The 27,500-nt window shown below is 41.7% G+C and overlaps 1 protein-coding gene across 6 annotated transcripts in view; it reads left to right on the top strand.

Annotated features, from left to right (window-relative positions):
* LOC117749412 (receptor-type tyrosine-protein phosphatase mu-like) overlaps positions 1 to 27,500 on the top strand; it is a 205,962-nt gene that overhangs the window by 139,300 nt on the left and 39,162 nt on the right. For 3 of the 6 annotated variants that reach the window (XM_034559936.1, XM_034559933.1, XM_034559931.1), the window contains 4 exons: positions 7,722 to 7,840; positions 10,020 to 10,094; positions 12,955 to 12,981; positions 25,681 to 25,871. In XM_034559936.1, the coding sequence (XP_034415827.1) occupies positions 7,722 to 7,840; positions 10,020 to 10,094; positions 12,955 to 12,981; positions 25,681 to 25,871 (412 nt within the window). The remainder of the gene's footprint in view (positions 1 to 7,721; positions 7,841 to 10,019; positions 10,095 to 12,954; positions 12,982 to 25,680; positions 25,872 to 27,500) is intronic. The other 3 variants (XM_034559937.1, XM_034559934.1, XM_034559932.1) reach the window with 1 other exon arrangement.

Below are 27,500 nucleotides of genomic sequence, written 5' to 3'. Positions count from 1 at the left end.
ATAGAGATAACTCTATAAGGCTTTAACTATAACTCTATGACTATAACTCTATAAGACTATAACTCTATAACTCTATGACTATAACTCTATAAGGCTATTAAGCTATAACTCTATGACTATAACTCTATGACTATATTTCTATAACTATAACTCTATAACTCTATGACTATAACTCTATAACTCTATGACTATAACTCTATAAGGCTATTAAGCTATAACTCTATGACTATAACTCTATAACTCTATGACTATAACTCTATAAGGCTATAACTATAACTCTATAAGGCTATAACTATAACTCTATAAGGCTATTAAGCTATAACTATGACTACAACTATATAAGGCTATTAAGTTATAACTCTATGACTATAACTATATGATTATAACTCTATGACTATAACTCTATAACTCTATGACTATAACTCTATAACTCTATGACTATAACTCTATAACTCTATGACTATAACTCTATAAGGCTATTAAGCTATAACTCTATGACTATAACTCTATAACTCTATGACTATAACTCTATAAGGCTATAACTATAACTCTATAAGGCTATAACTATAACTCTATAAGGCTATTAAGCTATAACTATGACTACAACTATATAAGGCTATTAAGTTATAACTCTATGACTATAACTATATGATTATAACTCTATGACTATAACTCTATAACTCTATGACTATAACTCTATAACTCTATGACTATAACTCTATAACTCTATAACTCTATGACTATAACTCTATAAGGCTATTAAGCTATAACTATGACTACAACTCTATAAGGCTATTCAGTTATAACTATGACTATAAGTCTATAACTCTATAAGGCTATTAAGCTATAACTATATGACTACAACTCTATAAGGCTATTAAGTTATAACTATGACTATAAGTCTATAACTCTATAAGGCTATTAAGCTATAACTATGACTACAACTCTATAAGGCTATTCAGTTATAACTATGACTATAAGTCTATAACTCTATAAGGCTATTCAGTTATAACTATGACTACAACTCTATAAGGCTATTCAGTTATAACTATGACTATAAGTCTATAACTCTATAAGGCTATTCAGTTATAACTATGACTACAACTCTATAAGGCTATTCAGTTATAACTATGACTATAACTCTATAAGGCTATTAAGTTATAACTCTATGACTATAACTCTATGACTATAACTCTATAACTCTATGACTATAACTCTATAACTCTATAACTATAACTCTATAACTCTATGACTATAACTCCATAAGGCTATTAAGCTATAACTCTATAAGACTATAACTATAACTCTTTAAGGCTATAACTAGGTGTAGTACAGTAAAAATACAATACTTCGGTGTAGTAGAGCAGTATAAAGTACCAGATGTACCTCTGAGGTGTAGTACAATAAAAGCAGTGTTTCTGGAGGAAGAGTTCTTTTGACTCCAACACGCCTCCAGGGGCCTCCTGATTGGTTCTGTAAGATGTGTTCAAAGGGTCCTGTGGCCGCAGGAAATTCAGGATTCGAGTTAAGTTTAACAATATTTAATGGCAAAGATAATACGATCGTGGGGCCAGAAAGGAGGAACTCTCCACAGACAGACTGCAGCTCCCAGGGAGCCACAGACCGGGGCTGTCTCGAGTCTCCAGACCAGTAGAACCATGTCTCCAGAGCAGTAGAACCATGTCTCCAGACCAGACCAGTAGAACCATGTCTCCAGACCAGTAGAACCATGTCTCCAGACCAGACCAGTAGAACCATGTCTCCAGAGCAGTAGAACCATGTCTCCAGACCAGACCAGTAGAACCATGTCTCCAGACCAGTAGAACCATGTCTCCAGACCAGTAGAACCATGTCTCCAGACCAGACCAGTAGAACCATGTCTCCAGTCCAGTAGAACCATGTCTCCAGACCAGTAGAACCATGTCTCCAGACCAGACCAGTAGAACCATGTCTCCAGTCCAGTAGAACCATGTCTCCAGACCAGTAGAACCATGTCTCCAGACCAGACCAGTAGAACCATGTCTCCAGACCAGTAGAACCATGTCTCCAGTAGAACCATGTCTCCAGACCAGTAGAACCATGTCTCCAGACCAGTAGAACCATGTCTCCAGACCAGACCAGTAGAACCATGTCTCCAGACCAGTAGAACCATGTCTCCAGACCAGACCAGTAGAACCATGTCTCCAGTCCAGTAGAACCATGTCTCCAGACCAGTAGAACCATGTCTCCAGACCAGTAGAACCATGTCTCCAGTAGAACCATGTCTCCAGACCAGTAGAACCATGTCTCCAGACCAGACCAGTAGAACCATGTCTCCAGTAGAACCATGTCTCCAGTCCAGTAGAACCATGTCTCCAGACCAGTAGAACCATGTCTCCAGACCAGACCAGTAGAACCATGTCTCCAGACCAGTAGAACCATGTCTCCAGTAGAACCATGTCTCCAGACCAGTAGAACCATGTCTCCAGACCAGTAGAACCATGTCTCCAGACCAGACCAGTAGAACCATGTCTCCAGACCAGTAGAACCATGTCTCCAGACCAGACCAGTAGAACCATGTCTCCAGTCCAGTAGAACCATGTCTCCAGACCAGTAGAACCATGTCTCCAGACCAGTAGAACTATGTCTCCAGACCAGACCAGTAGAACCATGTCTCCAGACCAGTAGAACCATGTCTCCAGACCAGACCAGTAGAACCATGTCTCCAGTCCAGTAGAACCATGTCTCCAGACCAGTAGAACCATGTCTCCAGACCAGTAGAACCATGTCTCCAGTAGAACCATGTCTCCAGACCAGTAGAACCATGTCTCCAGACCAGTAGAACCATGTCTCCAGACCAGACCAGTAGAACCATGTCTCCAGTAGAACCATGTCTCCAGTCCAGTAGAACCATGTCTCCAGACCAGTAGAACCATGTCTCCAGACCAGACCAGTAGAACCATGTCTCCAGACCAGTAGAACCATGTCTCCAGTAGAACCATGTCTCCAGACCAGTAGAACCATGTCTCCAGACCAGTAGAACCATGTCTCCAGACCAGACCAGTAGAACCATGTCTCCAGACCAGTAGAACCATGTCTCCAGACCAGACCAGTAGAACCATGTCTCCAGTCCAGTAGAACCATGTCTCCAGACCAGTAGAACCATGTCTCCAGACCAGACCAGTAGAACCATGTCTCCAGACCAGTAGAACCATGTCTCCAGACCAGACCAGTAGAACCATGTCTCCAGTCCAGTAGAACCATGTCTCCAGACCAGTAGAACCATGTCTCCAGACCAGTAGAACCATGTCTCCAGACCAGTAGAACCATGTCTCCAGTAGAACCATGTCTCCAGACCAGTAGAACCATGTCTCCAGACCAGTAGAACCATGTCTCCAGACCAGTAGAACCATGTCTCCAGACCAGACCAGTAGAACCATGTCTCCAGACCAGTAGAACCATGTCTCCAGACCAGACCAGTAGAACCATGTCTCCAGTCCAGTAGAACCATGTCTCCAGACCAGTAGAACCATGTCTCCAGACCAGTAGAACCATGTCTCCAGACCAGTAGAACCATGTCTCCAGTAGAACCATGTCTCCAGACCAGTAGAACCATGTCTCCAGACCAGTAGAACCATGTCTCCAGTAGAACCATGTCTCCAGACCAGTAGAACCATGTCTCCAGACCAGTAGAACCATGTCTCCAGACCAGTAGAACCTTGTCTCCCCAGAACAAATGCTCTGTCGTTAGTCTGGTCAAATGAATTCACACCTAAAGGTTAGTTCCATTGGTCAGTTCAAAGGATGACGCCGTTCTGTTCGCTACGCCAATTAGTAAACAGGCGGGGTTAAAGTGCACACATCCGGTCAAGGACAGGAAGTTCCCCTTCAGAATAAAACCTACTATCCTGCCTTCAGAATAAAAGCAACATATCAGGTTTCAATCGGCATCCATTTGAACTATTGTCTAAACAATAAAACATTCATTCTCATGCATCATACAGTTAATCATTACATTTGTCATTAAAACAGAATAATAAAACAGTGATCCTCTCTTATGTTTCATAATACATTCCTCCAGAATATTCCTCATAATATCCCAAATTAATTATCATAACTTTCTTTATGTATTCATTTAAAACATAAACTTCTCTTATTTACATGTGCAAGTATATATAAAATCCACTACAACCCAACAGTTCACACCGACTAGACTCTTTGATCAATAAGTACAGAAACCTATGATTCCCTCCAGGTATCCCCAACCAATATAATATTGATAAGTGTCAATAAGTAAGACTTTTTTAATATTTTGGAGCGGAGGAATATTCAGTCAAAAAACTACATGCTACTACAAGACTTCGAGTATGTGAAGACGTTAAAGACCTTAAAGATGTTGAAGGCAATGAAGACCTTAAAGGCCTTAAGACCATCAAGACCTTAAAGATATCAAAGACGTTAAATACCTTAAAGACATTGAAGACCTTAAAGATGTTGAAGACATTAAAGACGTTAAAGAACTTAAAGATATTAAAGACGATGAAGACATTGAAGACGATGAAGAGTGTAGAAACGATGAAGATGTTGAAGACCTTAAAGACTATGAAGACATTGAAAACATGAAGTCGTTGAAGACGTTAAAGATCTTAAAGATGTTAAAGACACTGAAGATCTTAAAGATATTGAAGACACTGAAGACCTTAAAGACCCTAAAGACCTTAACAACGTTAAAGACACTGAAGACCTTAAAGACGTTAAAGATATGAAGACATTAAAGATGTTAAAGACACTGACGACTTTAAAGACCCTGAAGACGTTAAAGACACTGAAGACCTTAAAGACCTTAACAATGTTAAAGATACTGACGACCTTGAAGACCCTAAAGACCTTAACAACGTTAAAGACACTGAAGACCTTAAAGATGTTGAAGACACTGATATTTAAGTATTTTTACCTCCACTAACTGATAATCGGTTATGTGTGTGTGTGTGTGTGTGTGTGTGTGTGTGTGTGTGTGCAGTGGAGCAGGGTTAATAAAATTAGCCGGCTGTAATAAACCTGTCTTATCAAATGATCGTTGCAGGGAGCGATACACCTACACACACACACACACACTCTCACACACACACATACACACACACACACACGCACACACAGACTCTGACATGTGTAACCGCTAACAGCATTGTCATTGTCCTGTTGCTCATTAGATTAGCATAGATTAGTCTTGACATGCTTCTTTGTGTGTGGGTGTATGTTGCTAAATCTATCAACCCCCGACACCTCACATGCACACACTCTCAAACACACACACACACACACACACACTCTCACACACACACACACACTCTCTAACACACACACACACATGCACACACTCTCACACACATGCACACACTCTCTAACACACACACACACATGCACACACTCTCACACACACACACACACACGTGCACACACTCTCTAACACACACACACACACACACACACTCTCACACACACACACACATGCACACACTCTCTAACACACACACACACATGCACACACTCTCACACACACACACACACATGCACACACTCTCACACACACACACACGTGCACACACTCTCTAACACACACACACACATGCACACACTCTCACACACACACACACATGCACACACTCTCTCACACACACACACACACACAGAGTCTCTATTGAACTGAGATATGAAAACATATAAAAGCTGTTTTCCTGATAAAGCAAAAGGCCTCCTGCTCTGTGTGTGTGTGTGTGTGTGTGTGTGTGTGGGGGGGGGGGGGGGGGGGGGGGGGGGGGGTTAGAAGTAAAAAGGTCAGTTCAGCTGATTAAGAGGTCAAAGAGGTCAATGCTGCAGGAAGAACACAAACAGAAAATACAGAAACTGTCCTTAAACATCTGAACGGATGCAACTGTTGTTTTGTCTCTTTGTAGTCGTTTTGTGTCTCTTTGTAGTCGTTTTCTGTCTCTTTGTAGTCGTTTTGTGTCTCCTTTTTGTGGTTTTGCATCTCTTTGTAGTTGTTTTGTGTCTCCTTTTTGTGGTTTTGTGTCTCTTTTTTGTGGTTTTGTGTCTCTGTAGTCATTTTGTGTCTCTTTGTAGTCGTTTTGTGTCTCTTTGTAGTCGTTTTGTGTCTCCTTTTTGTGGTTTTGTGTCTCTTTTTTGTGGTTTTCTGTCTCTTTGTAGTCGTTTTGTGTCTCTTTGTAGTCGTTTTGTGTCTCTTTGTAGTCGTTTTGTGTCTCCTTTTTGTGGTTTTGTGTCTCTTTTTTGTGGTTTTGTGTCTCTGTAGTCATTTTGTGTCTCTTTTTTGTGGTTTTGCGTCTCTTTGTAGTCGTTTTGTGTCTCCTTTTTGTGGTTTTGCATCTCTTTGTAGTTGTTTTGTGTCTCCTTTTTGTGGTTTTGTGTCTCTTTTTTGTGGTTTTGCGTCTCTTTGTAGTCGTTTTGTGTCTCTTTGTAGTCGTTTTGTGTCTCTTTTTTGTGGTTTTCTGTCTCTGTAGTCGTGTGTGTCTCTTTGTAGTCGTTTTGTGTCTCCTTTTTGTGGTTTTGTGTCTCTTTGTAGTTGTTTTGTGTCCCTTTTTTGTGGTTTTCTGTCTCTGTAGTCGTGTGTGTCTCTTTTTGTGGTTTTCTGTCTCTGTAGTCGTTTGCGTGTCTTTGAAGTTGTTTTGCGTCTCTTTGTCTCGTCTTCAGGCTGCATTATTTTAGACCAATGTCTGAAACATTGGGAACAGACTGTCAACATAAAAAGCAGATTAAGAGTTTGTGTTGCAGACTCACACAGTTCCAGTTTGTTTTCAGACCTGAATCAGAGAAACGCTGCAGGTTTTTACTGTCTGACTGAACCACAGAAGAAGGAAAGGGAGACATGAGGGGGAGGAGGGCAGCACCTCGCCTGAGGGCGCTTTCACCGTCATCCGCGCTCCCCCGACACACACACACGCACACACAGTCTTACTTTTCAGTTTAAAAGCCTTTTTTATATTTATTTATATATTTCAGTATTTTTTTTGCTTTTCCATTTTCAGGTCAGGGTTAAACTTTGCACTTTGTGTGCGTGCATGCAATCGGACAAATGGATGTTTTTTTTATTCAGACACTCGGAATAGAAATGGAGAAAATAAATCAAGCTTTTAAGACGGACAGAGTGTTTTTTGTGTGTGTGTATGAGAGAGATACAGATGATGGTAGATGGACAGACGAGAGGATGAAAGGATGTTTTTCTGTGGTTTATAGATGTGTTTTTTCTTTGCAGTGGTTATACAACAGACAGATGAATAGAGACATGATACACAAAAACAAGATTCATTATTTTAGTTCTGCAACGAACCCTATTTTTAGTAACGATGAATCTGCTTATTCACGATTCTTCTCAAAAATTTTTCAATTGTTTCGTACGAGAGTTCAATACCAAAACACATTTAGAAGAAAATCATTCAAACAAATCAAACCGGTAAATCAACAATTCATTCAGCAGATTCAGCTTCATGTTCTTCACATAGTAGTTGTTTCATACTTTCACTTCCTTCACTGCTCCTCTTCACATAGAACGCACCTCTTCAGTAGTGGTGCGTTCAGGGTTCACTGTTGATGTTGTTATTTAATAAACTTCTCCTTGGTGGTTTTTTTAGGGTTCGCCGTTGTACCCTGGAAACATTTAATCCAAGAAATTAAAACCCAGAAGAAAAGAAGCGGTGATTGAATGCATTTGTTTGTTTTTGTCTCGACAGGAAGTTGGCGAAGAAGAGGAAGGAAACGCTTAGCTCCAGACAAGAAATGACTCTGATGGTCAACAACTCCCAACACACAACGATGGTGGACACACACACGCACACTCTAAATGGACGCAGTGAGTACACAAAAACACAACATATTTTTATTTTGAAAATAGAGCCCTTTAAATCACTTTTATTTTGAAGGAGAGATGATGGAAGGACGATTCAATTCAGTTTATTTTGTATAGCCATCCATCCATGCATTTTCAGCCACTTATCCAGGGTCGGGTCTCGGTGGCAGCAGGCTTCCCTCTCACACTTTTTCCAACTCATTTTGGCGGATTCCGAGGTGTTCCCAAGCCAGCTGTGTCCTGGGTCTTCCCCGGGGTCTCCTATGAGATGGACGTGTCTGGAAAACCTCTAATGGGTCCAGGAGGCATCCTGATTAGATGCCTGAACCACTTCAGCTGACTCCTTTCTATACCAAGCAGTGGCGCCTCAACTCCAAGTTCCCTCCTGATGTCCCAGCTCCTTAAGCTATCTTTAAGGCTGAGCCCTAAGGAGGAAACTCATCTCCTTACCCTATCTTTAAGACTGAGCCCTAAGGAGGAAACTCATCTCCTTACCCTATCTCTAAGGCTGAGCCCTAAGGAGGAAACTCATCTCCTTACCCTATCTCTAAAACTGAGCCCTACAGAGGAAACTCATCTCCTTACCCTATCTCTAATGCTGAGCCATAAGGAGGAAACTCATCTCCTTACCCTATCTCTAAGGCTGAGCCCTAAGGAGGAAACTCATCTCCTTACCCTATCTCTAAGGCTGAGCCCTAAGGAGGAAACTCATCTCCTTACCCTATCTCTAAGGCTGAGCCCTAAGGAGGAAACTCATCTCCTTACCCTATCTCTAAGACTGAGCCCTACAGAGGAAACTCATCTCCTTACCCTATCTCTAAGACTGAGCCCTAAGGAGGAAACTCATCTCCTTACCCTATCTCTAATGCTGAGCCATAAGGAGGAAACTCATCTCCTTACCCTATCTCTAAGGCTGAGCCCTACAGAGGAAACTCATCTCCTTACCCTATCTCTAAGGCTGAGCCCTACAGAGGAAACTCATCTCCTTACCCTATCTCTAAGGCTGAGCCCTACAGAGGAAACTCATCTCCTTACCCTATCTCTAAGGCTGAGCCCTAAGGAGGAAACTCATCTCCTGACCCTATCTCTAAGGCTGAGCCCTAAGGAGGAAACTCATCTCCTTATCCTATCTCTAAGGCTGAGCCCTAAGGAGGAAACTCATCTCCTTACCCTATCTCTAAGGTTGAGCCCTACAGAGGAAACTCATCTCCTTACCCTATCTCTAAGACTGAGCCCTACAGAGGAAACTCATCTCCTTACCCTATCTCTAAGACTGAGCCCTACAGAGGAAACTCATCTCCTTACCCTATCTCTAAGACTGAGCCCTACAGAGGAAACTCATCTCCTTACCCTATCTCTAAGGCTGAGTCCTACAGAGGAAACTCATCTCCTGACCCTATCTCTAAGGCTGAGCCCTAAGGAGGAAACTCATCTCCTTACCCTATCTCTAAGGCTGAGTCCTACAGAGGAAACTCATCTCCTTACCCTATCTCTAAGGCTGAGCCCTAAGGAGGAAACTCATCTCCTTACCCTATCTCTAAGGCTGAGTCCTACAGAGGAAACTCATCTCCTTACCCTATCTCTAAGGCTGAGCCCTACAGAGGAAACTCATCTCCTTACCCACGATCCAGACCTCCACAATCCATGAAACAGAAGGAGGTAGAGAGGAGGGGCATCAGCAGGGCCACCAGGCAGGAGGCCGGGCCATTAGTCAGCAGGCATCGTGAAGGAGGCGGGGCCAATGAGGAAGGAGGCCTTGCCCAGGCCAGGGGCAGGATTCAGGAAGCAGGGGCAAGGAGTCAGGAGGCAGGCCCCAGGATCCAGGACCAGCTTCAGACACCTCCAGGTCCAATGGACCCTATGAGACGTGAAGTCACAACGACTCCGGGGAGGAAGCAGAGTTAATAAGGTGCAATGGAGAGATGTAAGTTCATCCATAAGGAGAGAGAGAAGAGGAGATAGGTGCTCAGTGTATCCTAAAACATCCCCCAGCAGCCTATAAGCCTATAGCAGCATATCAAGGGGCTGGACCAGGGCAAACCTGATTCAGCCCTAACTATAAGGGCTATTAAAGAGGAAATGTATATGGTGTATGTGATGATGAAAAACAACACACAGCTCTATGGAGAAGAAGAAGACGTGTGTGTCTCAGGAGACGTTAAGGTGTGTTTGTTGTGTCCAGCTGTGTCGTCTCCGTCCTCCTTCACCCTGAAGACAAACACCATCAGCACCACCATCCCCAACTCCTATTACCCAGGTAACACACACACACTCACACACAGACACAGACACACACACACACTCACACACACACTCACACACACCCACACACAGACACACACTCTCTCACACACACACTCACACACACTCACACACACCCACACACAGACACACACTCTCTCACACACACACTCACACACTCACACAGACACACTCACTCACACAGACACACACACACTCTCACACACACAGACACACACACACTCTCAGACGCACAGACACACGCACACTCACACACACAGACACACACACACAGACACACGCACAGACACACACACAGACACACACACACTCTCACACACACAGACACACACACACTCACACACAGACACAGACACACACACACACTCACACACACACTCTCACACACTCACACAGACACACTCACTCACACAGACACACACACACTCTCACACACACAGACACACACACACTCTCAGACGCACAGACACACGCACAGACACACACACACACAGACACACACACTCTCAGACGCACAGACACACGCACACACACACACACTCACACACACAGACACACACACACAGACACACGCACAGACACACACACACACACAGACACACACACTCTCACACACACAGACACACACACTCTCACACACAAAGACACACACACACACAGACACATGCTCAGACTGAATATTAAGATATTGTGTTAATATTGACTTCCTGGTGGTAGTATGTGTAGAATCTGCATGTTCTGTCTGGTAGAGATTAAAAGACCAAACTGAGCCCTCGGCTGGCTCCCTGTTTGTCCACTGATCTGGCTCACATCTGGTCCACTGATCTGGCTCCCTGTTTGTCCACTGATCTGGCTCACATCTGGTCCACTGATCTGGCTCACATCTGGTCCACTGATCTGGCTCACATCTGGTCCACTGATCTGGCTCACATCTGGTCCACTGATCTGGCTCCCTGTTTGTCCACTGATCTGGCTCACATCTGGTCCACTGATCTGGCTCACATCTGGTCCACTGATCTGGCTCACATCTGGTCCACTGATCTGGCTCACATCTGGTCCACTGATCTGGCTCCCTGTTTGTCCACTGATCTGGCTCACATCTGGTCCACTGATCTGGCTCACATCTGGTCCACTGATCTGGCTCACATCTGGTCCACTGATCTGGCTCACATCTGGTCCACTGATCTGGCTCACATCTGGTCCACTGATCTGGCTCCCTGTTTGTCCACTGATCTGGCTCACATCTGGTCCACTGATCTGGCTCACATCTGGTCCACTGATCTGGCTCACATCTGGTCCACTGATCTGGCTCCCTGTTTGTCCACTGATCTGGCTCACATCTGGTCCACTGATCTGGCTCACATCTGGTCCACTGATCTGGCTCCCTGATTGTCCACTGATCTGGCTCACATCTGGTCCACTGATCTGGCTCACATCTGGTCCACTGATCTGGCTCACATCTGGTCCACTGATCTGGCTCACATCTGGTCCACTGATCTGGCTCACATCTGGTCCACTGATCTGGCTCCCTGTTTGTCCACTGATCTGGCTCACATCTGGTCCACTGATCTGGCTCACATCTGGTCCACTGATCTGGCTCACATCTGGTCCACTGATCTGGCTCACATCTGGTCCACTGATCTGGCTCACATCTGGTCCACTGATCTGGCTCACATCTGGTCCACTGATCTGGCTCACATCTGGACCTGAACAGTCCACCAGAGTCAGCTGGATTCATAAACAGCGTTGTAGGGAGCTGATGTTTCCTTCTTCTTTTCTTCTTTTTCTTTGTTCTACCTGTCTGTCTGTCTCTCTGTCTGTCTGTCTGTCTGTCTGTCTGTATCTCTCTCCTGTCTGTCTGTCTCTCTCACCTGTCTGTCTGTCTGTCTGTCTCTCTGTCTCTCTGTACGTCTCTCTCTCCTGTCTGTCTGTCTGTCTGTCTCTCTGTCTGCTTGTCTGTCTCTCTGTCTGTCTGTATCTCTGTCTGTCTGTATCTCTGTGTGTCTCTCTCTCCTGTCTGTCTGTCTCTCTGTCTGTATCTCTGTCTGTCTGTCTGTCTCTCTCACCTGTCTGTCTGTCTCTGTCTGTCTGCCTGTCTCTCTGTCTGTATCTCTGTCTCTCTCACCTGTCTGTCTGTCTGTCTGTCTGTCTGTCTCTCTATCTGTATCTCTCTCCTGTCTGTCTCTCTGTCTGTCTGTATCTCTGTCTGTCTGTCTCTCTGTCTGTCTGTCTGTATCTCTGTATGTCTCTCTCTCCTGTCTGTCTGTCTCTCTGTCTGTCTGTATCTCTCTCCTGTCTGTCTGTCTGTCTCTCTGTCTGTCTCTCTGTCTGTATCTCTGTCTCTCTCACCTGTCTGTCTGTCTGTCTGTCTCTCTGTCTGCTTGTCTGTCTGTCTGTCTCTCTCACCTGTCTGTCTGTCTCTCTCACCTGTCTGTCTGTCTCTGTCTGTCTGTCTCTCTCTCTGTCTGTCTCTCTGTCTGCTTGTCTGTCTGTCTCTCTCACCTGTCTGTCTGTCTCTCTCTCTCTCTCTGTCTCTCTGTATGTCTCTCTGTCTGCTTGTCTGTCTGTCTCTCTCTCTGTCTCTCTGTCTGTCTCTCTGTCTGCTTGTCTGTCTGTCTCTCTCTCTGTCTCTCTGTCTGTCTCTCTGTCTGCTTGTCTGTCTGTCTGTCTCTCTCTCTGTCTCTCTGTCTGCTTGTCTGTCTGTCTCTCTCTCTGTCTCTCTGTCTGTCTCTCTGTCTGCTTGTCTGTCTGTCTCTCTCTCTGTCTCTCTGTCTGTCTCTCTGTCTGCTTGTCTGTCTGTCTGTCTCTCTCTCTGTCTGTCTCTCTGTCTGTCTGCTGATGTGTCCTGACGGCAGACCCCTTCGTACCGACGGCCATTCTAGGTGAGACACTTTTCCGTTCCTTCCTCTGTAAGACAGAAAAAAACTAACTGCAAAGGCAGACAGACAGGAAGTAGACAGACAGTTGAGACGGGTCAGAGGACAGAGCTTAGAGATAGAGGATGGAGAGAATGAGAAAGAGAAAGAGAGAGTGATACTTTGGCTTCCATCCATCCCTGCTTGCTTCTCGTCCGGCTGCTTTTGCTTCTTTATTTCTTATTTTTAAAAAATATATATATTTTAATTTCTATTATTTAATTTGATTGAAATTCTCCACTTTTTATTATTATATTTATTTGATTTGAAATATTATATTATAATTATATTTCTTAATTTAAAAATGTATTTCCATTTTGGTTTTGAACCGATTAATTTAGTTATTGTTTGGTTTGTTTGTGGTTATTATTTGGAAAACGCCGGTGGGCTTCACTCCATCCCACATCCACAACATTCCTGCGTGTGGTGTCACGTCTGTCTGTGACCTCCTGCATGGACACAACACGTCCTCGTCGACGGGGGGGAGCAACACAAGGAACAATGAACCAGTCAGTCAGAGTCTTTGTCTCTGGACGTCTCTGTTCGGATTCATGGATGTTTTGTTTCAGATTTTCTTTATTGAACCTGAAATTAGTAGAAAGTTAGAACGAAAACAAACTCGGCCTTTAATCCAAAGTTCAAGAGAGCTGCGATAAGATTTGATATTAAATATGAACCTTTAAGCATCAACACTCAGGAGAGAAGAACGCTGACTCAATTAATAATAATAATGTCGATTAGTCTAAAGAAAGCTAAACGCCAATGTTCATGCCAAAATATTATGATCCTAAAGTAACATGATTATGTAAAACCTGCACCGAAACCACTGAAAATGATTCTGATCGTTATGACATAATTCTGTTCTCAGCCAGTTGATGAAATGTAGATATCGGGAAATCGATGACTAAAACAATACAATAAGATCAAGATATCGTTAATAACACACTATAATGTTACTTATTTATTTTGTATAGTATTTTTTACAACAGCAGATCTCTAAATAAAGATAACTAGAGCTCACTAAAGATAACTAGAGCTAACTAAAGATAACTAGAGCTCACTAAAGATAACCAGAGCTCACTAAAGATAACTAGAGCTAACTAGAGCTAACTAAAGCTAACTAGAGCTAACTAAAGATAACTAGAGCTCACTAAAGATAACTAGAGCTAACTAAAGATAACCAGAGCTAACTAGAGCTAACTAAAGATAACTAGAGCTAACTAAAGATAACTAGAGCTCACTAAAGATAACTAGAGCTAACTAAAGATAACTAGAGCTCACTAAAGATAACTAGAGCTAACTAAAGATAACTAGAGCGCACTAAAGATAACTAGAGCTAACTAAAGATAACTAAAGATAACTAGAGCAAACTAAATATAACTAGAGCAAACTAAATATAACTAGAGCTCACTAAAGATAACTAGGGCTAACTAAAGATAACTAGAGTTAACTAAGGATAACTAGAGCTAACTAAAGATAACTAGAGCTAACTAAAGATAACTAGGGCTAACTAAAGATAACTAGAGTTAACTAAGGATAACTAGAGCTAACTAAAGATAACTAGAGCTAACTAAAGATAACTAGAGCAAACTAAATATAACTAGAGCTCACTAAAGATAACTAGAGTTAACTACGGATAACTAAAGCTAACTAAAGATAACCAGAGCTAACGAAAGATAACTAGAGTTAACTAAAGATAACTAGAGCTAACTAGAGTTAACTAAAGATAACTAGAGCAAACTAAATATAACTAGAGCTAACTAAAGATAACTAGAGTTAACTAAAGATAACTAGAGTTAACTAAAGATAACTAGAGCTAACTAAAGATAACCAGAGCTAACTAAAGATAACTAGAGTTAACTAAAGATAACTAGAGCAAACTAAAGATAACTAGAGCTCACTAAAGATAACTAGGGCTAACTAAAGATAACTAGAGCTAACTAAAGATAACTAGAGCTAACTAAAGATAACTAGGGCTAACTAAAGATAACTAGAGCTAACTAAAGCTAACTAAAGATAACTAGAGCTAACTAAAGATAACTAGAGCAAACTAAATATAACTAGAGCTCACTAAAGATAACTAGAGTTAACTAAGGATAACTAGAGCTAACTAAAGATAACCAGAGCTAACGAAAGATAACTAGAGTTAACTAAAGATAACTAGAGCTAACTAGAGTTAACTAAAGATAACTAGAGCAAACTAAATATAACTAGAGCTAACTAAAGATAACTAGAGTTAACTAAGGATAACTAGAGCTAACTAAAGATAACCAGAGCTAACGAAAGATAACTAGAGCTCACTAAAGATAACTAGAGCTCACTAAAGATAACTAGAGCTAACTAAAGATAACCAGAGCTAACTAGAGCTAACTAAAGATAACTAGAGCTAACTAAAGATAACTAGAGCTCACTAAAGATAACTAGAGCTAACTAAAGATAACTAGAGCTAACTAAAGATAACTAGAGCTCACTAAAGATAACTAGAGCTAACTAAAGATAACTAGAGCTAACTAAAGATAACTAAAGATAACTAGAGCAAACTAAATATAACTAGAGCAAACTAAATATAACTAGAGCTCACTAAAGATAACTAGGGCTAACTAAAGATAACTAGAGTTAACTAAGGATAACTAGAGCTAACTAAAGATAACTAGAGCTAACTAAAGATAACTAGGGCTAACTAAAGATAACTAGAGTTAACTAAGGATAACTAGAGCTAACTAAAGATAACTAGAGCTAACTAAAGATAACTAGAGCAAACTAAATATAACTAGAGCTCACTAAAGATAACTAGAGTTAACTACGGATAACTAAAGCTAACTAAAGATAACCAGAGCTAACGAAAGATAACTAGAGTTAACTAAAGATAACTAGAGCTAACTAGAGTTAACTAAAGATAACTAGAGCAAACTAAATATAACTAGAGCTAACTAAAGATAACTAGAGTTAACTAAGGATAACTAGAGCTAACTAAAGATAACCAGAGCTAACGAAAGATAACTAGAGTTAACTAAAGATAACTAGAGCTAACTAAAGATAACCAGAGCTAACTAAAGATAACTAGAGCTCACTAAAGATAACTAGAGTTAACTAAAGATAACTAGAGTTAACTAAAGATAACTAGAGCTAACTAAAGATAACCAGAGCTAACTAAAGATAACTAGAGTTAACTAAAGATAACTAGAGCAAACTAAAGATAACTAGAGCTCACTAAAGATAACTAGGGCTAACTAAAGATAACTAGAGCTAACTAAAGATAACTAGAGCTAACTAAAGATAACTAGGGCTAACTAAAGATAACTAGAGCTAACTAAAGCTAACTAAAGATAACTAGAGCTAACTAAAGATAACTAGAGCAAACTAAATATAACTAGAGCTCACTAAAGATAACTAGAGTTAACTAAGGATAACTAGAGCTAACTAAAGATAACCAGAGCTAACGAAAGATAACTAGAGTTAACTAAAGATAACTAGAGCTAACTAGAGTTAACTAAAGATAACTAGAGCTCACTAAAGATAACTTGAGTTAACTAAAGATAACTAGAGCTAACTAAAGATAACTAGAGCGAACTAGAGTTAACTAAAGATAACTAGAGCTAACTAAAGATAACCAGAGCTAACTAAAGATAACTAGAGCTCACTAAAGATAACTAGAGTTAACTAAAGATAACCAGAGCTAACTAAAGATAACTAGAGCTCACTAAAGCTAACTAGAGCTCACTAAAGATGACTAGAGCTAACTAAAGATAACTAGAGCTCACTAAAGCTAACTAGAGCTCACTAAAGATGACTAGAGCTAACTAAAGATAACTAGAGCTCACTAAAGCTAACTAGAGCTCACTAAATATAACAAAAGATAACTAGAGCTAACTAAAGATAACTTAAAATGACGTAAAATAGAAAACTTGACAAACTGTTCTCTGTAGTTCAGTTGGTGCCGTTGTTAGCTCAATATTACTAACTAAAAAAGGCCCCGTTGGACTAAATAAAAAGTACACAACAAACAGACCACACGGATAATAATATGCTGATTGACTTTGTCAGACCTTCAAATTTCTTTAAAAAAAAAAATCCTATGGCAAAGGCTTATCCTGATATTCTTACCAATCTCACTCGTCGTGCGTAAACCGAACCGATGATGTCATTCTGCAGAGATATCAGCCACATGTTTGTTGCAGGAAGAGTAAGGTGTGTTCTCTAAGCGAGGGGCATCCTTCTTCAGAATAACAGGCTTTAGGGTAAATGGTCTTTCAGTCCATCAGGATATTTTTCAGACTCCCACAGCCAGTTTCAGAATAAGAGGCTGTGGGAACAATGGGCAGTCCCGATCCGTTCAATGCTAAACTCCAATGCTAACTGTTAGGCTAGTTTAAAGTCGAAACAAAGGAATGCTAAAACAAATCTGTCCCATAAATTCCCGTTTCTCCTCTCTCCTCAGGCTAGCTAAACTGTCTTCAGAACAGAGGTTCTGATGTTAGCCGAGGCTACAATTCCTACACTTAGGGTACATTCACGGACATGCCCCCCAATACCTAAAAGAACTACTCACCCTCCAGACCTCCTCATTCACCCTCCGCTCTGCAACCAGAAACACCCTCCAAGTCCCCAGAACCAAGCTCCGCACTATTGGCGATTGGGCCTTTTCCTCTGCAGCTCCGAGGCTGTGGAACATCCTCCCCGACCATCTGAGGGCCCCACAGACTGCAGAGGCTTTTAAACGTGACCTGAAAACTCACCTTTTTAAGAAAGCTTACTGCTAATATATATTTTATAGGCTCTGCTTTTAAATTTATTTTAAATTTATCTTAAAAATGTTCTTGTTTTATCTTTCTGCTCTGTAGCACTTTGAGATTGCTAAATATAAAGTGCAATACAAATACAATTTATTATTACAGTTAGCCAGGTTAGCCAAGTTAGCCTAGATGCTTCCTGCTCGCTGTTACAAGTTCAAATAGAGCAACTACAATGCCAGGAGCTACTTCTTGGTTGATTCATGCTAGCTATGTGTTTCCAGTAGATTTAGTCCAGGCTAAAGCGAAAGTTGTTGCTTACACCCTGTCTCCTCTCTCTTCTTCTTCTCTTCTATCTTTCTCTGTGTAAAGTGCCCATTAATGGTAAGTGGTTAAATTTGGGGCTAAGGGGGGTGTCATTTTGGGGGGGGGGGGGGGGGGGGGTCACCACCGTGCATGGAGCCACACCCACCAGTCGCTGTGATGTCATCATTTAGCCTGGCCATGCTTCATTTTCCCCCCTGTGAAACTGTGACATCCTAATCTCCAACTCCTCCCACCATTTCACCTCGAACCAATCAGGTTTCAGATCTGCCCATCTCTCTGTCGCTGATTGGTTGTCGTTGTTGTTGTTGTGGTTGTCTCATTAGTCCAATCACAAACCGCCACATTCATCACGTCACCCATCTCCTCGCCCTCGCGATGATTGGTTAGGCTGTTTGGGATAGAGTTTCTGATTGGTCAGTCAGCCCCCAGGCTAGCCAATAAGAGAGCTTAAAACGGAGTTAGAGAGTGTAGGGGAAGGTTTGTCTGCCAAGTGTTGAAATGTTCACATCAGAGTCCTGGACGTTTTTTCAAGGGTCAATAAAATCTAGTTTGTTTTGTTCTAGGACTCTGAACTCTCTGCTCTTTTCACACTGCAGCACCAAGAAGCTGGACCACATCTGTACCAGTACTCATACCATGCTGTGCTAGATCTGGACCAGTACTCATACCATGCTGTGCTAGATCTGGACCAGTACTCATACCATGCTGTGCTAGATCTGGACCAGTACTCATACCATGCTGTGCTAGATCTGGACCAGTACTCATTGCATACTCTACTGGATCTAGACCACTGATAACATGCTGTACTGGGTCTGGACAAGTACTGATAACTGGGTCTGGACTAGTACTCATACCATGCTGTACTAGGTCTGGACCAGTACTGATAACTGGGTCTGGACTAGTACTCATACCATGCTGTACTAGCTCTGGACCAGTACTAAAACCATGCTTTAATGAATCTGGACCAGTACTCATACCATGCTGTACTGGGTCTAGACTAGTACTGATACCATGCTGTACTGTGTCTGGATCAGTACTCATACAATGCTGTACTGGGTCTAGACTAGTACTCATAACATCCTGTCCAAAGTCTAGACCGGTACTTATATAGCTTGACCTGGATGAGTACTCATACTATGCTGTACTGGGTCTGGACCTGTACTGATAACTGTATCTGGACCAGTACTGATAGAATGCTGTACTGGGTCTGGACCAGTACTGATAACTGTATCTGGACCAGTACTGATAGAATGCTGTACTGGGTCTGGACCAGTACTGATAACTGTATCTGGACCAGTACTGATAGAATGCTGTACTGGGTCTGGACCAGTACTGATAACTGTATCTGGACCAGTACTGATAGAATGCTGTACTGGGTCTAGACCAGTACCAATACTTCATTCTAAAAAAATATTTGTTAATAATAATGTTTTTGTGGATGTTTCGGGAGCAGTGTGAAAAGATACCAGGCCAAACACCATCCTCTCTCCAGTCATGTGACTTAATGTATGTTCCATTCATCTGTGTTACCGTGGTAACAACATGGTAGCTGTACATGTGGACATGGGGTTGTAATTGTCAAATAATTTCCCTTCTAGCTAATAATATAAACAAATACAGTCAGTTTACACCTGGTTAGTTACATTGTGAGGGTCAGTTTACACCTGGTTAGTTACATTGTGAGGGTCAGTTTAGACCTGGTTAGTTACATTGTGAGGGTCAGTTTAGACCTGGTTAGTTACATTGTGAGGGTCAGTTTACACCTGGTTAGTTACACTGTGATGGTCAGTTTAGACCTGGTTAGTTACATTGTGAGGGTCAGTTTACACCTGGTTAGTTACATTGTGAGGGTCAGTTTACACCTGGTTAGTTACATTGTGAGGGTCAGTTTACACCTGGTTAGTTACATTGTGAGGGTCAGTTTAGACCTGGTTAGTTACACTGTGAGGGTCAGTTTACACCTGGTTAGTTACATTGTGAGGGTCAGTTTACACCTGGTTAGTTACATTGTGACAGTCAGTTTAGACCTGGTTAGTTACATTGTGAGGGTCAGTTTAGACCTGGTTAGTTACATTGTGAGGGTCAGTTTACACCTGGTTAGTTACATTGTGACAGTCAGTTTAGACCTGGTTAGTTACATTGTGAGGGTCAGTTTACACCTGGTTAGTTACATTGTGACGGTCAGTTTAGACCTGGTTAGTTACATTGTGACGGTCAGTTTACACCTGGTTAGTTACATTGTGAGGGTCAGTTTACACCTGGTTAGTTACATTGTGAGGGTCAGTTTACACCTGGTTAGTTACATTGTGACAGTCAGTTTAGACCTGGTTAGTTACATTGTGACAGTCAGTTTACACCTGGTTAGTTACATTGTGACAGTCAGTTTAGACCTGGTTAGTTACATTGTGAGGGTCAGTTTACACCTGGTTAGTTACATTGTGAGGGTCAGTTTACACCTGGTTAGTTACATTGTGACGGTCAGTTTACACCTGGTTAGTTACATTGTGAGGGTCAGTTTAGACCTGGTTAGTTACATTGTGAGGGTCAGTTTAGACCTGGTTAGTTACATTGTGAGGGTCAGTTTACACCTGGTTAGTTACATTGTGAGGGTCAGTTTACACCTGGTTAGTTACATTGTGACGGTCAGTTTACACCTGGTTAGTTACATTGTGACAGTCAGTTTAGACCTGGTTAGTTACATTGTGAGGGTCAGTTTACACCTGGTTAGTTACATTGTGAGGGTCAGTTTACACCTGGTTAGTTACACTGTGATGGTCAGTTTAGACCTGGTTAGTTACATTGTGAGGGTCAGTTTAGACCTGGTTAGTTACATTGTGAGGGTCAGTTTACACCTGGTTAGTTACATTGTGACGGTCAGTTTAGACCTGGTTAGTTACATTGTGAGGGTCAGTTTAGACCTGGTTAGTTACATTGTGAGGGTCAGTTTACACCTGGTTAGTTACACTGTGATGGTCAGTTTAGACCTGGTTAGTTACATTGTGAGGGTCAGTTTACACCTGGTTAGTTACATTGTGAGGGTCAGTTTACACCTGGTTAGTTACATTGTGACAGTCAGTTTAGACCTGGTTAGTTACATTGTGAGGGTCAGTTTACACCTGGTTAGTTACATTGTGAGGGTCAGTTTAGACCTGGTTAGTTACATTGTGAGGGTCAGTTTAGACCTGGTTAGTTACATTGTGACGGTCAGTTTACACCTGGTTAGTTACATTGTGACGGTCAGTTTACACCTGGTTAGTTACATTGTGAGGGTCAGTTTACACCTGGTTAGTTACATTGTGACGGTCAGTTTACACCTGGTTAGTTACATTGTGAGGGTCAGTTTACACCTGGTTAGTTACATTGTGAGGGTCAGTTTACACCTGGTTAGTTACATTGTGACGGTCAGTTTAGACCTGGTTAGTTACATTGTGACGGTCAGTTTACACCTGGTTAGTTACATTGTGACGGTCAGTTTACACCTGGTTAGTTACATTGTGAGGGTCAGTTTACACCTGGTTAGTTACATTGTGAGGGTCAGTTTACACCTGGTTAGTTACATTGTGACAGTCAGTTTAGACCTGGTTAGTTACATTGTGAGGGTCAGTTTACACCTGGTTAGTTACATTGTGAGGGTCAGTTTAGACCTGGTTAGTTACATTGTGAGGGTCAGTTTACACCTGGTTAGTTACACTGTGATGGTCAGTTTAGACCTGGTTAGTTACATTGTGAGGGTCAGTTTACACCTGGTTAGTTACATTGTGAGGGTCAGTTTACACCTGGTTAGTTACATTGTGAGGGTCAGTTTACACCTGGTTAGTTACATTGTGAGGGTCAGTTTAGACCTGGTTAGTTACACTGTGAGGGTCAGTTTACACCTGGTTAGTTACATTGTGAGGGTCAGTTTACACCTGGTTAGTTACATTGTGACAGGTCAGTTTAGACCTGGTTAGTTACATTGTGAGGGTCAGTTTAGACCTGGTTAGTTACATTGTGAGGGTCAGTTTACACCTGGTTAGTTACATTGTGACAGGTCAGTTTAGACCTGGTTAGTTACATTGTGAGGGTCAGTTTACACCTGGTTAGTTACATTGTGACGGTCAGTTTAGACCTGGTTAGTTACATTGTGACGGTCAGTTTACACCTGGTTAGTTACATTGTGAGGGTCAGTTTACACCTGGTTAGTTACATTGTGAGGGTCAGTTTACACCTGGTTAGTTACATTGTGACAGGTCAGTTTAGACCTGGTTAGTTACATTGTGACAGGTCAGTTTACACCTGGTTAGTTACATTGTGACAGGTCAGTTTAGACCTGGTTAGTTACATTGTGAGGGTCAGTTTACACCTGGTTAGTTACATTGTGAGGGTCAGTTTACACCTGGTTAGTTACATTGTGACGGTCAGTTTACACCTGGTTAGTTACATTGTGAGGGTCAGTTTAGACCTGGTTAGTTACATTGTGAGGGTCAGTTTAGACCTGGTTAGTTACATTGTGAGGGTCAGTTTACACCTGGTTAGTTACATTGTGAGGGTCAGTTTACACCTGGTTAGTTACATTGTGACGGTCAGTTTACACCTGGTTAGTTACATTGTGACAGTCAGTTTAGACCTGGTTAGTTACATTGTGAGGGTCAGTTTACACCTGGTTAGTTACATTGTGAGGGTCAGTTTACACCTGGTTAGTTACACTGTGATGGTCAGTTTAGACCTGGTTAGTTACATTGTGAGGGTCAGTTTAGACCTGGTTAGTTACATTGTGAGGGTCAGTTTACACCTGGTTAGTTACATTGTGACGGTCAGTTTAGACCTGGTTAGTTACATTGTGAGGGTCAGTTTAGACCTGGTTAGTTACATTGTGAGGGTCAGTTTACACCTGGTTAGTTACACTGTGATGGTCAGTTTAGACCTGGTTAGTTACATTGTGAGGGTCAGTTTACACCTGGTTAGTTACATTGTGAGGGTCAGTTTACACCTGGTTAGTTACATTGTGACAGTCAGTTTAGACCTGGTTAGTTACATTGTGAGCGTCAGTTTACACCTGGTTAGTTACATTGTGAGGGTCAGTTTAGACCTGGTTAGTTACATTGTGAGGGTCAGTTTAGACCTGGTTAGTTACATTGTGACGGTCAGTTTACACCTGGTTAGTTACATTGTGACGGTCAGTTTACACCTGGTTAGTTACATTGTGAGGGTCAGTTTACACCTGGTTAGTTACATTGTGAGGGTCAGTTTACACCTGGTTAGTTACATTGTGAGGGTCAGTTTACACCTGGTTAGTTACATTGTGAGGGTCAGTTTACACCTGGTTAGTTACATTGTGACGGTCAGTTTAGACCTGGTTAGTTACATTGTGACGGTCAGTTTACACCTGGTTAGTTACATTGTGACGGTCAGTTTACACCTGGTTAGTTACATTGTGAGGGTCAGTTTACACCTGGTTAGTTACATTGTGAGGGTCAGTTTACACCTGGTTAGTTACATTGTGAGGGTCAGTTTAGACCTGGTTAGTTACATTGTGAGGGTCAGTTTACACCTGGTTAGTTACATTGTGAGGGTCAGTTTACACCTGGTTAGTTACACTGTGATGGTCAGTTTAGACCTGGTTAGTTACATTGTGAGGGTCAGTTTACACCTGGTTAGTTACATTGTGAGGGTCAGTTTACACCTGGTTAGTTACACTGTGATGGTCAGTTTAGACCTGGTTAGTTACATTGTGAGGGTCAGTTTACACCTGGTTAGTTACATTGTGAGGGTCAGTTTACACCTGGTTAGTTACATTGTGAGGGTCAGTTTACACCTGGTTAGTTACATTGTGAGGGTCAGTTTACACCTGGTTAGTTACACTGTGATGGTCAGTTTAGACCTGGTTAGTTACATTGTGAGGGTCAGTTTAGACCTGGTTAGTTACATTGTGAGGGTCAGTTTACACCTGGTTAGTTACATTGTGACGGTCAGTTTAGACCTGGTTAGTTACATTGTGAGGGTCAGTTTAGACCTGGTTAGTTACATTGTGAGGGTCAGTTTACACCTGGTTAGTTACACTGTGATGGTCAGTTTAGACCTGGTTAGTTACATTGTGAGGGTCAGTTTACACCTGGTTAGTTACATTGTGAGGGTCAGTTTACACCTGGTTAGTTACATTGTGACAGTCAGTTTAGACCTGGTTAGTTACATTGTGAGGGTCAGTTTACACCTGGTTAGTTACATTGTGAGGGTCAGTTTACACCTGGTTAGTTACATTGTGACGGTCAGTTTAGACCTGGTTAGTTACATTGTGACGGTCAGTTTACACCTGGTTAGTTACATTGTGACGGTCAGTTTACACCTGGTTAGTTACATTGTGACGGTCAGTTTACACCTGGTTAGTTACATTGTGAGGGTCAGTTTAGACCTGGTTAGTTACATTGTGACGGTCAGTTTACACCTGGTTAGTTACATTGTGAGGGTCAGTTTACACCTGGTTAGTTACATTGTGACAGTCAGTTTAGACCTGGTTAGTTACATTGTGAGGGTCAGTTTACACCTGGTTAGTTACACTGTGATGGTCAGTTTAGACCTGGTTAGTTACATTGTGAGGGTCAGTTTACACCTGGTTAGTTACATTGTGAGGGTCAGTTTACACCTGGTTAGTTACATTGTGAGGGTCAGTTTACACCTGGTTAGTTACATTGTGAGGGTCAGTTTACACCTGGTTAGTTACATTGTGACGGTCAGTTTAGACCTGGTTAGTTACATTGTGAGGGTCAGTTTACACCTGGTTAGTTACATTGTGACGGTCAGTTTAGACCTGGTTAGTTACATTGTGAGGGTCAGTTTACACCTGGTTAGTTACATTGTGAGGGTCAGTTTACACCTGGTTAGTTACATTGTGACGGTCAGTTTACACCTGGTTAGTTACATTGTGAGGGTCAGTTTACACCTGGTTAGTTACATTGTGAGGGTCAGTTTACACCTGGTTAGTTACATTGTGACGGTCAGTTTACACCTGGTTAGTTACATTGTGACGGTCAGTTTACACCTGGTTAGTTACATTGTGACGGTCAGTTTACACCTGGTTAGTTACATTGTGACGGTCAGTTTACACCTGGTTAGTTACACTAATTGCAACTTGCAATCATTGTCTTTCTGGGAAATCATCAGGTGTTCCGGTTAAGCTCAAATTGTACATGAAACTAATATTACATAATCTCGTGGACTTTTGTTCTGATCCTAAAATAAATCAGGGACAACCTAACAGAGTGAGAACAGGATTAATTATGTACAGTTCATGCACAGAATTGATCTAAACTAAAGAACCAACTATGGCTTCAATTACAATCATGTTACAAAAAATGAAATGAGAAAAATTAATTTATCGGTCAGAAAACTGGTATAAATGTGTTGACCTTTGACAGATTCAATCCCAAACCTGACATCTTGAGAAGTCAAATAGTATTCACACAGATCAGTGTGAACAAGTCTGGATTCTGACCCGGGTCATTTTTTGTACCGTTCCATCCAACATGAACATACATCATATCTGCATCACATGTCACTATCCAGCTATCTGCTGACTACAGCTGCAGTCTGACCCCTTTATTGTCATATTCTGTCTTCTGTTCTTCCTCCCCAGACGACAGTCACACTCTGACCAGTGAAACCAGTAGCCTGGTCCAGTCCCACTATAAGCAGCGGGAGTCGGAGCGTGAGGCGTTGCCCTATCAGACGGGACAGCTGCACCCGGCCATCCGAGTGGCCGACCTGCTGCAACACATCACCCAGATGAAATGTGCCGAAGGTTATGGCTTCAAGGAGGAGTACGAGGTGAGGACGCACACACACACACACACACACACACACACACACACACACACACTGCATAGACGCCTCATTTTAAAGACACTTTGTAATGTCCTCCCAGAGTTTTGAAAGTAACCTGTTCACAATGAAGATCACACACCTGTGGGGGAGGAGCCAAAGAACAATGAGTGTGAAGGCCATTTTACACACATCCGTTTTTACATTTGTTATTTAAAAGCATCATAAAAGACACAAAAGATGTACAGAGTTCAAATCACTGATTTGATGTGCTTCACCACATGTCAATCAGCATTCAGCCTCCAGAAAGCACTTCCACTGTCAATATAAACTCAAACGGCTTCAATTCATGTTGCACTATTTGTAATGTGGAGCATTATATACAAACTCAGTTATTGTCTGATTATTGTCTGGTTATTGTCTGGTTATTGTCTGGTTATTTTCTGATTGTTGTCTGGTTATTGTCTGGGCATTGTGTGATTATTGTCGGGTTATTGTCTGGTTATTGTCTGGTTATTGTCTGGTTATTTTCTGATTGTTGTCTGGTTATTGTCTGGGCATTGTGTGATTATTGTCGGGTTATTGTCTGGGCATTGTGTGATTATTGTCGGGTTATTGTCTGGGCATTGTGTGATTATTGTCGGGTTATTGTCTGGTTATTGTCTGGTTATTGTCTGGTTATTTTCTGATTGTTGTCTGGTTATTGTCTGGGCATTGTGTGATTATTGTCGGGTTATTGTCTGGGCATTGTGTGATTATTGTCGGGTTATTGTCTGGGCATTGTGTGATTATTGTCGGGTTATTGTCTGGTTATTGTCTGGTTATTATCAGATTATTGTCTGGTTAATGTCTAGGCATTGTCTGGTTATTGTCTGGTTATTGTCAGATTATTGTCAGATTATTGTCTGGTTATTGTCTGGTTATTATCAGATTATTGTCTGGTTATTGTCTGGTTATTGTCTGGTTATTATCAGATTATTGTCTGGTTATTGTCTGGTTATTGTCTGGGCATTGTCTGGTTATTTTATGATTGTTGTCTGGTTATTGTCTGGTTATTGTCTGGTTATTATCAGATTATTGTCTGGTTATTGTCTGGTTATTGTCTGGGCATTGTCTGGTTATTGTCTGGGCATTGTCTGGTTATTTTCTGATTGTTGTCTGGTTATTGTCTGGTTATTGTCTGGTTATTTTCTGATTGTTGTCTGGTTATTGTCTGGGCATTGTGTGATTATTGTCGGGTTATTGTCTGGGCATTGTGTGATTATTGTCGGGTTATTGTCTGGTTATTGTCTGGTTATTGTCTGGTTATTTTCTGATTGTTGTCTGGTTATTGTCTGGGCATTGTGTGATTATTGTCGGGTTATTGTCTGGGCATTGTGTGATTATTGTCGGGTTATTGTCTGGGCATTGTGTGATTATTGTCGGGTTATTGTCTGGTTATTGTCTGGTTATTATCAGATTATTGTCTGGTTAATGTCTAGGCATTGTCTGGTTATTGTCTGGTTATTGTCAGATTATTGTCAGATTATTGTCTGGTTATTGTCTGGTTATTATCAGATTATTGTCTGGTTATTGTCTGGTTATTGTCTGGTTATTATCAGATTATTGTCTGGTTATTGTCTGGTTATTGTCTGG

The sequence above is a fragment of the Cyclopterus lumpus genome, chromosome 20, assembly GCF_009769545.1.
Source record: "Cyclopterus lumpus isolate fCycLum1 chromosome 20, fCycLum1.pri, whole genome shotgun sequence".
In the NCBI taxonomy this organism is placed as follows: Eukaryota; Metazoa; Chordata; class Actinopteri; order Perciformes; family Cyclopteridae; genus Cyclopterus; species Cyclopterus lumpus.
Note: the sequence above shows the minus strand (reverse complement) of the source record. Positions and strands in the feature narration are given on the sequence as shown.